General features: G+C 41.6%; 2 protein-coding genes across 3 annotated transcripts in view; one reads left to right on the forward strand and one right to left on the reverse strand.

The window, feature by feature from the left end:
- LOC137890497 (transcription initiation factor TFIID subunit 2-like) lies at positions 1–7,580 on the forward strand. Of its 2 annotated transcripts, XM_068734600.1 has the most exons (6): positions 1–67; positions 441–570; positions 2,382–2,500; positions 2,738–2,879; positions 3,154–3,385; positions 4,602–7,580. In XM_068734600.1, coding segments are annotated over exons 1-6 (639 nt in total). In that variant the 5' UTR covers positions 1–66; the 3' UTR covers positions 4,617–7,580. The 2 variants fall into 2 exon arrangements, with proteins under 2 accessions (XP_068590701.1, XP_068590700.1); XM_068734599.1 differs by having other exon boundaries at positions 33–570.
- The window catches only part of LOC137890478 (IgGFc-binding protein-like), a 23,541-nt gene continuing 16,921 nt past the window's right edge, over positions 6,094–12,713 (reverse strand). Inside the window, exons 21-29 of the mRNA XM_068734565.1 lie at positions 12,280–12,503; positions 11,373–11,514; positions 10,920–11,256; positions 10,078–10,194; positions 9,403–9,510; positions 8,651–8,846; positions 7,528–7,791; positions 7,268–7,410; positions 6,094–6,297 (exon numbers count right to left, since the gene is read on the reverse strand). Coding sequence (XP_068590666.1) covers positions 6,094–6,297; positions 7,268–7,410; positions 7,528–7,791; positions 8,651–8,846; positions 9,403–9,510; positions 10,078–10,194; positions 10,920–11,256; positions 11,373–11,514; positions 12,280–12,503 — 1,735 coding nt within the window. The remainder of the gene's footprint in view (positions 6,298–7,267; positions 7,411–7,527; positions 7,792–8,650; positions 8,847–9,402; positions 9,511–10,077; positions 10,195–10,919; positions 11,257–11,372; positions 11,515–12,279; positions 12,504–12,713) is intronic.

Consider the following 12,713-nt stretch of genomic DNA (forward strand, 5'->3'; position numbering starts at 1 on the left):
CAAAGGTTACTAACAAAATGGCAGCACACACTGGAGCCGTGAACACAATTCCATCAGCAGCCGGATAGTGAGGGGATATTTGGATGTTTTGATCCACGGCGACCGCAGCAATCATTATTTGGACATTATCTGTTTTATGCTATTGACTGCTAGTCATGTCCGACTTAAATTTATGGATACGTCCATTGTGTTTGCAATAAAAATACCGTACAGCAGTCTCCGGGTGAAACGACCCGAATATAAAGCAGTCATTACAGAGGGTCTGACGTTAGTATAGTTACAGTGCCGGTTTTTCAAAGTGTCTGCGAGCCTCGTTATTAAACTCCTATTTACACTCATTCCAACCGGGGAATTTATGAACTGCAATTACAAAGACTTACTTCATCTATTAAAAACGTATCACACTGTTATTTAAAAACTCATGTTTTTTTTCCCCACAGTGGTCAACCTGAACAGGATCAAGCTCAACAGTAAACAGTGCCGCATCTACAGGGTCCGGGTCAATGAACTCGAAGCCCCATTCATTTACAATGATCCCACACTGGAGGTGTGCCACCATGAGTCCAAGCAGTGAGTATGTTGGTGCACATTTCAGTGTTCGGATTGTATGGTGTTCCGAAAACATTGGCTTGTAATTTGTGCCATGGGTTTCAACAGGTTTCCCACTTTTCATGGAAACCAGTCGACCAATTGTCATTGAACAATCATGGAAAATGAAACAAAAAGATAAATTGTTCTGGGAAATCTTTTGTTGTCTTGGAAAATTATTTTAACATTGTATCTATCAGAGCTCCCGGATAACACTACCATCTGAAAGGGCTGAGTTATGTTCAGGATCATATTAATGTTCAAATCGTACTTTATGGATGAGAGTGTTTTGAATAGGCTGCTATGTTGTGGAAACCCTGTGAACACACGTCACATGGTAGCACATGCAGGTTGGATGACTTCACATAAAGTTGCTTTCTTCACAACTTGCTTTGAACCGTCGGATAATGTTAAATTGATTATCATGTTTTGTTCAGTTGCTAAAGTTGACATGCTTGCTAGCTTGTCTTGCTCGTAAATGTTTTAAGGTTTGTGATTCAACTCTGGCTTGGAGCAATGGTTTCACATGTGTGTTGGGCATTGTTGAGAGAGTTTGATTATAAGGAATGGAAATCGGAGGTCAAAACAATGAATGGGAGTCCAAACCATCGCCTAAAACTGGCTAATGGTACTTTTTTACATTGCTAGCATTGTCTCTTCAAATGCAAAGTTAATGTTAAATTATTGTGAAATCTTGAACTTTTGTAGAGGTGCTGTACATCTGCAGATGTATTTGCATCATTCTATGATCAATTTGTCATAATTTCTAAGCATGTAAGAGACGATTTTATAGAGAAGTTATAGCCATAGACTGCACTTCTTTTTAATCAGACTTCCATAAGTGAGGAACATATTAGTCGGTCTGTCATACCAGCTAGATCATCACTGAAAATGACCTGGAAAATAACCTTTAGAAAACAGTGGGAACCCTGTTTGAATTATTAGTCTACAAGTGAAATCCTTCTGTGTTGCAATAGATACTGTCAAATCTACTTTGAGTATTTACTTTGCTAGTAAATAAACAATGATAACACAGTTAGCTAGTTGTATGGATAAGTGAAAGGCAGAGAACATCAGATGACATATGACAAACTGAGTTTTATACAGATTTAAAGCAGCACAATGGCTCTCTTTATATTTCTGCCTCATCAGCTCCAAGGCACCGAACCAAAATGAAGCCATCCAGCCAAATCAATTTGAAATATTCATGCTTGAATAACTAATAATAGTGAATTTATTTACTAGTATTTTTCCCTTTAGGTTTCGGCGATATGATGATGTTTACACTATACACGATGCATTTGTAAACTGTCAAATTGGATTTACAAGATTTTTGCATTATTGCGATGAATCATTTTTTGAGTATTCAATTCACTGGATTGGCCAAAAAAATGACATAGGAATCTGGTTATTTTAATCAGCAAACGGTCCCTCACCCTGGAATTTCCATAAAATTTACCAACTCACAGTTGTGTCAAAACGTCTGCTTTTGTTGAATTTCTGGCCTTAAGTTACTGATGTCACCTTAAAATAATATCGAGCTTTGAGAAAACTGGAAATACTTTGTTTATGATGCTGAGGCGTGGGTTAAGAAACTCATATCTAGTAATTAGAGATGGTATTAGAGATACATTATTTATTTATTTATCTCCTTACATTTAGACTCCTGTAGCTATCTGACATTTCACTACATCTAGGTATATTATTACCAATATAATTTTCTGGCTAGTTTATGAGAAACTGTGGTGGCAATATGACCATTTTGTGTACATTTTGTGTGTGCGTCTATGTAGGAGGAATCTCAACTATTTCTCCAGCGCCTACACCGCAGCAGTGAGTGCTGTGGACCCCGATGCAGGACACGGGGAGCTGGTCATCAAAGTCCCCTCAGAACTCTGGAAACAAGGAGATGGTAAGACAAAAAATAAATCAAAAAGTTGAGGATTCAGAAGTGTTTTTTTTTTTTTTTTGGCCAAACCAAGACTAACATACCTAACTTACTGTCCCTTTTTCAAAATGCCATCATCTTCACTAGTTTTTTTATTTAAAAAAAATGAAATTCCAAATTAAATGAATCTTGGATTATTGACAGAAAAGGAGCTATGAGAATGTGACCGATACACCAATATATGTGTTTTTGTGTCTCCAGATTTGAAAGTCTTAAAGGTGTACATAGAGTTTTCCCTGGACCAGCCAAAAGGAGGTCTCCACTTTGTTGTTCCTGATGTGGAAGGCAGCATGGCGGAGAGAGGAGCTCATGTGTTCTCCTTTGGATACCAGAACTCCACCAGGTCTGGAAACAGTTTCTAACATTGACTTACAGTAATTGAGTCAAATAACGACACACCTTAAGTACACTATAATAAAGCCTTGTAGTGCGTCATGTAACGACTCTAAACTCAGTATCTTCACTCCTTTTCTCTTTTGACATTTCCTACACTCTTGTCCACTATCTCACTTAATAGCTGACCATCACAGTCTACCATTAAAGCCCGTAATAGCAGTGGTTGGTGCATTCATTTATATGCATGTGCTCAAAGCTCATCATATTGTCCGCTCCCCCAGATTCTGGTTCCCCTGTGTGGACTCCTACTCAGAGCTGTGTACGTGGAAGCTGGAGTTCACCGTGGACGCTTCAATGGTGGCCGTGTCGTGTGGCGACCTGGTCGAGACCATCTACACCCATGACATGAGGAAGAAGACTTTCCACTATGTCCTCCCCATCCCCACCGCGGCCCCCAACATCTCCCTGGCAGTGGGGCCCTTTGAAATCCTCGTTGATCCCTACATGCACGAGGTGGGTTTGCAGTGACCAAGTGATGGGTTTAAACGATAATGTATCACTATATCACTGTTTGTATGGTCTGTATTGAATATTTCAGTTTTTACTTTAACGGTAAGCACAGCACCACTTAAACGTTGATGTGTTTGAAGTTGCAGTGAAACAGTAGATAGAGCATTCAGCTTTGTCTTCTTTAATGTGACACTTCTTTAACGGACGATTTAAGAGAGATTTAATTCACATGCAGTGTGATGCAGATCTGCAGGACTGTTGGCCTCCACATCTGCATCATTTGGTTAGGAGGAGCAGTATGAGGGAGAAATTAACAAATTTCATCTCAAACCACATCCTTGGATATGTGAAGCAAGTTTTTGCTGGCTAATATCCAAACGGACACCTCTTACTAAGATGTAAAACATAATCTCAGCAATTTTTAATCTCGACAGAAAACCTTATGCCATCAACTAAATTGTTATTAACTACGGGTCTGATGTAACGCAGTCATATTTTGCCTGTCCTTGTATTTTCCAGTAATGACCACTAGATGTCCCTGAACACACAGTAGCAGTGTTGGTTACATATTTAATGGATATTTCACATTATATTCAATGTGTAACAATAACAGTACAGAACTGCTGTGAACTTAGTGAATGTAATAACTGCATATTGTTTACTGTGAATGTGGCATTACAGCTGTTATTTTTAGAAACGTTTAATACAATTCTGTTACTTTGCATTATTTATTTTTTTAACAATTGTACATACTTAATTGACCATTATACAACTGTAAAAATAACAATTTCATTTAATTTTCTTCACAGACATGATTTAGTTATAGGCCAACTGTATATTTAATGAAAGAAGTTCTTTAAAAAAAATCAAGAAAGCCTCCCAACCCCCTGTGAAGCTTTTGCGACTCTTAGTGGGGGTCGGGAGCCCCAGTTTGGGAACCAGCAAAGTGGACACCCATGGTATTCTGTTATGAAAGCTGGGTCGCCTCCCTACGCCTGCGGGTTATGGGGGGGAAAACTCTGACTGTTGTCTGTGCATATGCACCAAACAACAGTTCAGAGTATTAGGCCTTCTTAGAGACCCTGACTGGAGTCCTGTATTGGGCTCCAGTGGGGGACTCCATAGTTCTGCTGGGGGATTTCAACGCGCACGTGGGCAATGTAGTCGTGGGGAGGAGTGTTTACAGTTCGGTGGGCTGAGGATTGTTTGCTGTTTGCAGATGATGTGGTCCTGATGTCTTCATCGGGCTGTGACCTCCAGCACTCACTGGATCGGTTCGCAGCCGAGTGTGAAGCGGTTGGGATGAGGATCAGCACCTCTAAATCTGAGGCCATGGTTCTCAGCAGGAAACCGGTGGATTGCCCACTCCGGGTAGGGAATGAGTCCTTACCCCAAGTGAAGGGGTTCAAGTACCTCGGGGTCTTGTTCGCAAGTGAGGGAACAATGGAACGTGAGATTGGCCGGAGAATCGGAGCAGCTGGGGCGGTATTGCAGTCGCTCTACCGCATTGTTGTGACGAAAAGAGAGTTGAGCCGCAAGGCAAAGCTCTCTATCTACCGGGCAATCTTCGTTCCTACCCTCACCTATGGTCATGTGGACTGGGTCATGACCGAAAGAATTAGATCGCGAGTACAAGCGGCCGAAATGGGTTTCCTCAGGAGGGTGGCTGGCATCTCCCTTAGAGATAGGGTGAGAAGTTCGGTCATCCGTGAGGGACTCGGAGTAGAGCCGGTGCTCCTTTGCATGGAAAGGAGCCAGTTGAGGTGGTTCGGGCATCTGGTGAGGATGCCACCTGGGCGCCTCCCTAGGGAGGTGTTCCAGGCACGACCAGCTGGGAGGAGACCCCGAAGGAGGCCCAGGACCAGGGGGAGGGACTATATCTCCAAACCGGCCTGGGAGCGCCTCGGGATCCCCCAGTCAGAGCTGGCTGATGTGGCCCGGGAAAGGGAAGTTTGGGGTCCCCTGCTGGAGCTGTTGCCCCCGCGACCTGATCCCGGATAAGCGGTCGAAGATTAGATGAGATGACAAGTATAAAGCAGCGTGTAACTTGTAGTACTCCGGTCCAGCACTGCAGTTGTCTTCATTATAACAGTGGACCTGCTCAGCGATCAGTATCTCAGTATATCATTTTTAGAATAGAGTGAAAATGATGCACGGTAATGGTCAATATGCATGTGGGTCAATCACAGACACAACAGACGGGGAAGTTGCTCACATGCGTTTAATGATCATTAGAAAATAATTGATTAGTAAAGACTGAAATGTACTGTATATGTGTTAGAGGTGACTTACAAACATCACATACTGTAATCATCCACAGTTACAACAATCACTGTTGCATACTGTACACTCCTATTCCTACAATAATGTTCAGTTTTTGTCAAAACTGTTTTAGGAACAACAATTTAAAAATACTCTGTATGAATTTGAAGCAAAAGTGCTGGCCGATCATTTGATTGCACTTTAAAAAATAGGCTGTTTCATTTAGACTGTTTATTGAATTACTGCAGAAAACATGCTATATTGTGAGCGAGATATGAAATGGCCTATGAAGAATATAGATAGAAGAATTTTGCCAGAACTAGATTATCTGTAACTTGTGTACCTGAATATAAATGTTATAATTATAATGATAGTTTACAGTATAAACACAACATTGCTGGGTATATTCTTAAATGAAGAGAAGATGAAGTTCTACATTGGTTTCCGTTCTATCCTGCGGTGTAGCAACCCCTCACTCCCTTCCGCACTCCACAGCTTTTCTTTCCTGTGCAGGGTTTGTCCTGACAGGCCACCATCCCACGGTGGCATCTACACAGGCGCTGGCAGTCAGAATCAGCGTAGAACTTCTCACCAGACACAATGTACCGACCCTCGACGTTGCAGCCGCACTGAGCCAGCGGCACACAGCGATCCTGGAAGGTCAAAGTTCAGTCAGGACACTGTCACTGTGTTACAAGACCCTTCTGAATGCAACTATCAGGCAGCCTACATTGTCAGGCTATTGGCAAATTAAATTTTGGCAAGTTAAACTCCAATTTCATTTTTGACCCCTGTGGAATATCAAAACCCAGACTTTAAACTCAAATTTAGTCGCTGAATCTTTGTTGAAACAGTTTCGCATCTCTGTGCCAGGACCACAGTTTGCCAAAGTCTCATTATTTTAGGTCCACAGCTTTGCCTGTACATTTTTTTTACATGCTGTCCCAACCATCTTCCAAAAGACTTAACGTACTCAGTTCTCTATGTTGACCCTTATAGTAAGGGTGCAATATTCAAAACACATAATGTAATTCAAAAAAAGATCCGGTATACATGGGATCAAACTAAAGCTATCTGAGGAATGGATATTGGAGAAACTATTCTGGGAGAAGTTTTGGAAGATACAACTTTGCGTATTTGCTCTTTTTTCTGTATTGCACACGGTGTAATTCGGTTCAAAATAGTACATTGGTTACATGAATCCAATGATAAATTAGTCAAGATATATCTTAATTTTGCTCCTAAATGTCAGTATTCCCCAGTTTCCTGGGTCATATGTTTTGGTCGAGTCACTAACCACTTATGCACTTCTGTTTTTAATTCACTGAAACATTGTAAACATGAGTTTATGGTCTCAATCTCTAGTTTCAAGTCTTCTTCAATACAGCATGATGTGTAATGCTGTATTTAGTAAATTATGGTCCATTTAGAGTCAAATAGACCATAAATCAGGGTATGATTTAGGGCAGACTTACTGTGCATTTTAGCATTTTATCCATGAAACAGCATCTGATTCAAGGTTTTTAAACTTTTTTTGCCAGAGGAGAACCTTGGCCTTTCCTTTTTTGATGAAAGTCATGTGTCACTGTAATTGAAGAAGGCCGGGGCAGTGTGGAGGATTACCTGACTCAGCAGGTAACCGGGGTTACACATACAGCCCTCGCTGGGCGGGGTCTCACAGTTGGCGGGTGGAGATTTAGAGATGCAGCTGGCCGGACATCCAGGAGCCGCGACACTGTACACACTTTTAGCTGAACACTTCATCCCTGTGACACACACACACACACACACACACACACACACACACACAGACACAGAATAGCACTCAGATCACAAACACACAAATACAAGAAAAGTCACATTATCTGTCACAGAGCGCTTACAGCAGAAGTGCCTCGTCCGCCATGACTTCACGCAGCCTCCCTTTCTCTGACACTCCTCCACGTAGTCACTGATGATGCTGCAGGCCGCTTCCTGTTGACCTTCATTAAGCACCATGTCATAGACGCAGTCGGCATGGTACTGCTTGGAATCTACTCGGCCTATGCAGTCATTCATGGGTCCGTCCTTTGCTGTCATGACATCACAGACCGACGTGTAGGCGGGTGGTTTGAAGTTGGGGGGGAGCGGCTGAGCGCAGTCTTTACCTGACAGCACAAAGGCAATAGAGACATGGTCACATTACATGTCACTCAAACAGCTGATATCATCTGCCATTGATAAAGCCCTTATGCAATGAATGGGGTCGGTGAGCACCAGCTATGAGAAGCATGGTAATCTTTACATAAATGATAACTAATGATGGCTAAAATGGCTAATAATTGTGATTTGTTTATTTGCAGAATGCTCTTTTAACCTTATAACTGAATCCATTCATTGTGTGAACGACAGTGCAGATCAATTGTGCACCCTTAGTGCCCCTCCAACCAGGTCCACCCGAGTAAGATTGCCATTGTGACTTGATATGACACTGATGTGAAAAATTGGCATATATTTTCATAAAGAGGTGCATGTCTGTGAGTATGACGGGGTAAAGGGGGATATATTCTGTGTAAACAAAACATTAACACCTACTAAAAAAAGAAACGTGGCCATTCTCTGAGATTAACTAGAAGAAAAACTTGAACGAATTATAAATTCATACATTTATGAAAAAAACTCTGAATTTCATTGCTCCTAAAGTAGGTGTTAATATCTTCTGATATACAGTCCATGGTTAATAAGGAAGGTCCTTAATAACTAATTAATATACACATCATAAATAAATACCAATATTCCTCTACAACTTCTGTCTTTGACTAAACAAAGGTGTTTCTCTTTCATTTCAGCACCAGGTGTTTATAAATTATAAAGACTTTAATCGGTAATTGAGACATTTTTCTCCAAATATTACCCCCTCCCCCAACTCCATAACAATTATTTAGTTTACCTACAATGGCCCTAAAAAAGGCACTAACGATGCAGAGCACAATAGTGAAGATAAATAGCACAGCATCAGCTGCTTACAGTCACGGGAGCAGCCCTTCACGTCCGCCACCCACTGGCTCTGTCCAAACTCATTGGCGTTGGAAGCCAACTTCCCATTAGGCAACATGAGGTCATCAGCAGGGTCACCATTGAAGTTTCCACAAAGGCCGTAGATTGCGTTGTGATAACTACTCGCCAGGTCCACCCTCACTGCACTCGCAAAGTCAAAGGAGACCTTTAACAATGTGAATATAAAAGGAAAGTTATATCAAAGTTCAAGCTGAGACATATTGGCAGGCATTAAGAGTACCACTACACATCACTGAAACAGACTATGAATGCCGTTAAGGAGGTCTCTAACATTTTTCAAATTTTAATCTGGAGGGGAGTTAGACACTGTTCATTTGCATGTATTACACATTCTTAACGATACAAAGCTGGTTAGAAATCAACAAACTTTCCCTTTAAGCACATAAATGAGCGATTTGAAAATAGTTAAGAATTTATGTAAATTACATTCTATAAACACATTAATTTATAAGTCCTCATCATCCATACCTTTGGAATTAATCACCTTATTAGCTTATTGCTTCCCTTCCTCGTATTAAAATGTCTTGTAACAGAGTTAGTTACGACATTACTTTTAGAGGCCTTGTGTTCTGTAATTAGTCAACACAATAGTCAACGCAATATGTTTTGATGGCCCTAATCACATTAAAGTTAAGACAAAGGTTGACTAAAATGTTTTATAGATACTTTATGAATGGCGGTGTATGCTTTGGTGTTTATACCTTCAGAAAGTTGGTCTCAAGGATAGCCAGTCTGTGTCTCCTATAAACCTGGACCAATGACCGATCGGATGAATTGGTGAAGGGTAGGTTGTTGTCAAGCCCGTCAACCTGCAGAAAATACACACACACACACACACACACACACACACACACACACACTGGGTTATGGGTTGTATTTGTACTTCTGCTTCCCATGCTGGGGGCAATATTAGCTCATTGCTTGAATATTGGTAAGTAACAGGAAATGTTAGTAGAGAAATGCCACAGATATGTTTCAGGTGATTTGGAAACAATGTCATCATGACATTTCTACTGGCCATCAGGGGGCGACTCCTTTGGTTGCAAAAAGAAGTCTGATTCTATAGAAGTCTATGAGAAAATGGCCCTACTTCTCTCTTGATTTATTACCTCAGTAAACATGAGGGAATTCAGCCGATGGGCCTTGTACGGCCATGTTTTTGCAGGTCACACATGCGCTGCATGATAGTTTATGTGGGCACACAGCGGCACAGACAGAAACGTCCCAACCACACAGTCAAAACAAATCGCAAGAGTAACGTCAGGCAAAAATTTACTCCATGTTTGATCACACTGCAGCCCTCAGAGAAGGTTTTTTTTGTTTGTGTGTGTGTGTGTGTGTGTGTGTGTGTGTGTGTGTGTGTGTGTGTTCCTCACCAGCACTCTGCCTGGGTCGTCCACTGACAGCGTGTACGTGTTGCCATAGATATTAACAGTCACCACTTTAGCGTATGACACTCTCTTGTTGCCACGGTTGTTATTCTCCAGGATGACCTGCAATTCACCGAAAGAGGAGTAGAGAGGACCGATAGGAGGAAAAGGAAACAAATCCAATGGATGATTTAGTTAGGATATATGAAGCAAATCTTTGTTTTTTTGACATTGATGTACAGGTACAAGAAAGGAGTCTTTTTTTTTCTCAGATCTTTAACAAAAGTAAAAGCAGAAATATCCCCATTTAAAAATACTCCGTTACAAGGAAAATTCCTACATGTAAAATATCACTAAAAAGTACAAAAGCATCATCATCAAAATGTACTTAAAAGAGTGTCAGTGATATGCAAGTTATTGAAGAAATCTCATCTCGAAGAATCGGTAATCTCTTTTAAATCACTTCTTAAAACACATTTTTATAGACTGGCTGGTGTTGTCGCTTTTCTGTTTTATTTTTATTTGTTGATTTTACTAAATTATTTTACTAAATTATTATTGTTATTATTTATTATATTTATTTCTCAGTTGATTTGTATTGTGTCGGCTGTCTCACTGAGCTTTCGCTTATTGTTATTATTACCTTGCTTTTTCTGCTCTGTCTGTTAAAGTGCTATATAAATAAATTAGTATTATTATTATTATTTTCCCAAATCAAACTCCTGTTTCTGTGTTGATTTAAATCTGCACAGAAATTGCAATTTGATTGTGTAAATGTAAAGAAGCGTCCCAGTGGACGTGTGGTGGAGACCTTCATGGTGCACTGCATTGTTTGGTGCTCAGCTCACCTCAAAGGGTGTCAGACCCGTGGTGTCTGCACGCACACTGACCAGCCTGTAGACACAGTTGCCCTGGAAGTCGAACTTGCGTCCATCGAAGGAGCTGAAGTGCGGATCTCCGCGTGCGCTGCAAGTCTCAAAGCTGACTGGGTAGCAGTCTTGGACCCCGTTCACGACGCCGCACTTCTCTCCGGTTCGACAGCCTGTCCGCTCGCATTTCACCTTTTGTGTCGCCGCGTCACACACACATTTCTCCTCACACAGCGAGTCGGCCCAGAACGTCACACCCGGTTGGTAGTAACGGCCGTTGTGGCTACAGCCGCAGCCCTTCTCCCTGATAACACACCTGACAGAAGCAAAGACACCCGGAACAAAAGGATGTCAATCTGAGCGCAGGGACGAGGTCAGTACGGAAGACATTAGTCAGGAACGAGGGGGGGGGGGGGGGTACATTATACTCACTTTTGACCATTCAGCACATATCCCGGGTCACAGAAACAGCCTTCCACACAGATCTCAGGGCAAACGTCCGGCTGAGCACCACAGGTGGGGGGACACGCCGAGCCGCACAGCTTGTATTGGCTGTGGGCTGGACACTCAATAGCTGGAGGCACAACAACAAGAGCAGGGAAAGTTTAGAAGATGGACGGACAGAGAGAAGGAGGAGCGCGGGGCTATCCCACACAGTGACCTCTCGAGCCGAAGCACATTCAAAACATCATTTTAAAACTATTCTATCCAAGTTTTGACCTTTTAGATTGTAGATTTATGCAGATGTATTTATCCAGAATTATATTAATTTCTAAATATCTCAGCACCACTTAAACCACTGGAGACCAATGGACAACATGTAACGGATGCTCACGAATTAATACAAAAAAAAAACTTCATCTGAAAAGAACCAGAGGAAAGGATGGATGGATGCAGAATCGGCTTGGATCCACTTGGGTATCAGACATATTGGGATACAGACCAGAGACCTGGAGCTATACAATGGGACACCCCTCATGTAACTATTTCATCAGACTAAATATAATTTGGACCCACCTTGACTTTTGTCCAGGGTCAACTTAAAAGCACCTGTGAGGACCTCTAGTCAATAAAGTTGTTACTTAAATATTGATTTTAGCGACATTTTCAGTATGCTTTGAGCTATTATGAGTTATTTGGAGTTATGTGTCATCAGAAACCGGATTGCTGTCACTTTAAATCAACAGGGATGCCCTGTGTGGTGAATGTGATTCCGCCGTTCTTTCACAGATATAAATTTATAGCCAGTGTTCAGTTTTAATTTAGAACATTGAGGTGAGTGACTTCACGTCTGTCTGTAGTGTTTCAGTCTACATAAATGTACTGTGTGTAAACTCACAGCAGTTGCTCAGTTGTCTCCATGCCAACACAGACACTCCCATCTCCTGGCACTCTGCCATGTAGCTGCTCAGGGCCTCACACAGTACCTCTTTCCGTCCTTCATTGATGCAGACGTCATACAAACAGTCTGACACAACCTCTGCTACTGACATGCTACCATGGCAACCAGAGAAAGGCCCCTTCTTGTCGCTCATGATCCCACAGTACTCTGGACCAGTGTACCTGAGGAGGAGCAAAGTGGTTTATTGTCAGCTCACTCATATGAAAGTAGTAGTACATATGATAATTAGTGCATTTACTCAAGTTCTGTACTTAAGTGCAATTTTGAGGTACATGTACTTGAGAATTTCCATTTTAATGCTCCTGTAATCTTCTACTCCACTACATCCATTATCCGTCTCCTGTACTACTTTCAGAATATAGTGACAGTTT

This window comes from Cebidichthys violaceus, unplaced genomic scaffold (genome assembly GCF_023349555.1).
Source record: "Cebidichthys violaceus isolate CVI_PGR_0920_01 unplaced genomic scaffold, fCebVio1.0.p SCAF_65, whole genome shotgun sequence".
NCBI classification, from domain to species: Eukaryota; Metazoa; Chordata; class Actinopteri; order Perciformes; family Stichaeidae; genus Cebidichthys; species Cebidichthys violaceus.

Coding starts and splice junctions, on each gene's coding strand:
- LOC137890497 (XM_068734599.1), top strand. CDS start 422: ATGTTTTTTTTCCCCACAGTGGTCAACCTGAACAGGATCAAGCTCAAC. Junction 571..2,381: donor TGCCACCATGAGTCCAAGCA/GTGAGTATGTTG, acceptor GCGTCTATGTAG/GAGGAATCTCAACTATTTCT. Junction 2,880..3,153: donor GGATACCAGAACTCCACCAG/GTCTGGAAACAG, acceptor CCGCTCCCCCAG/ATTCTGGTTCCCCTGTGTGG.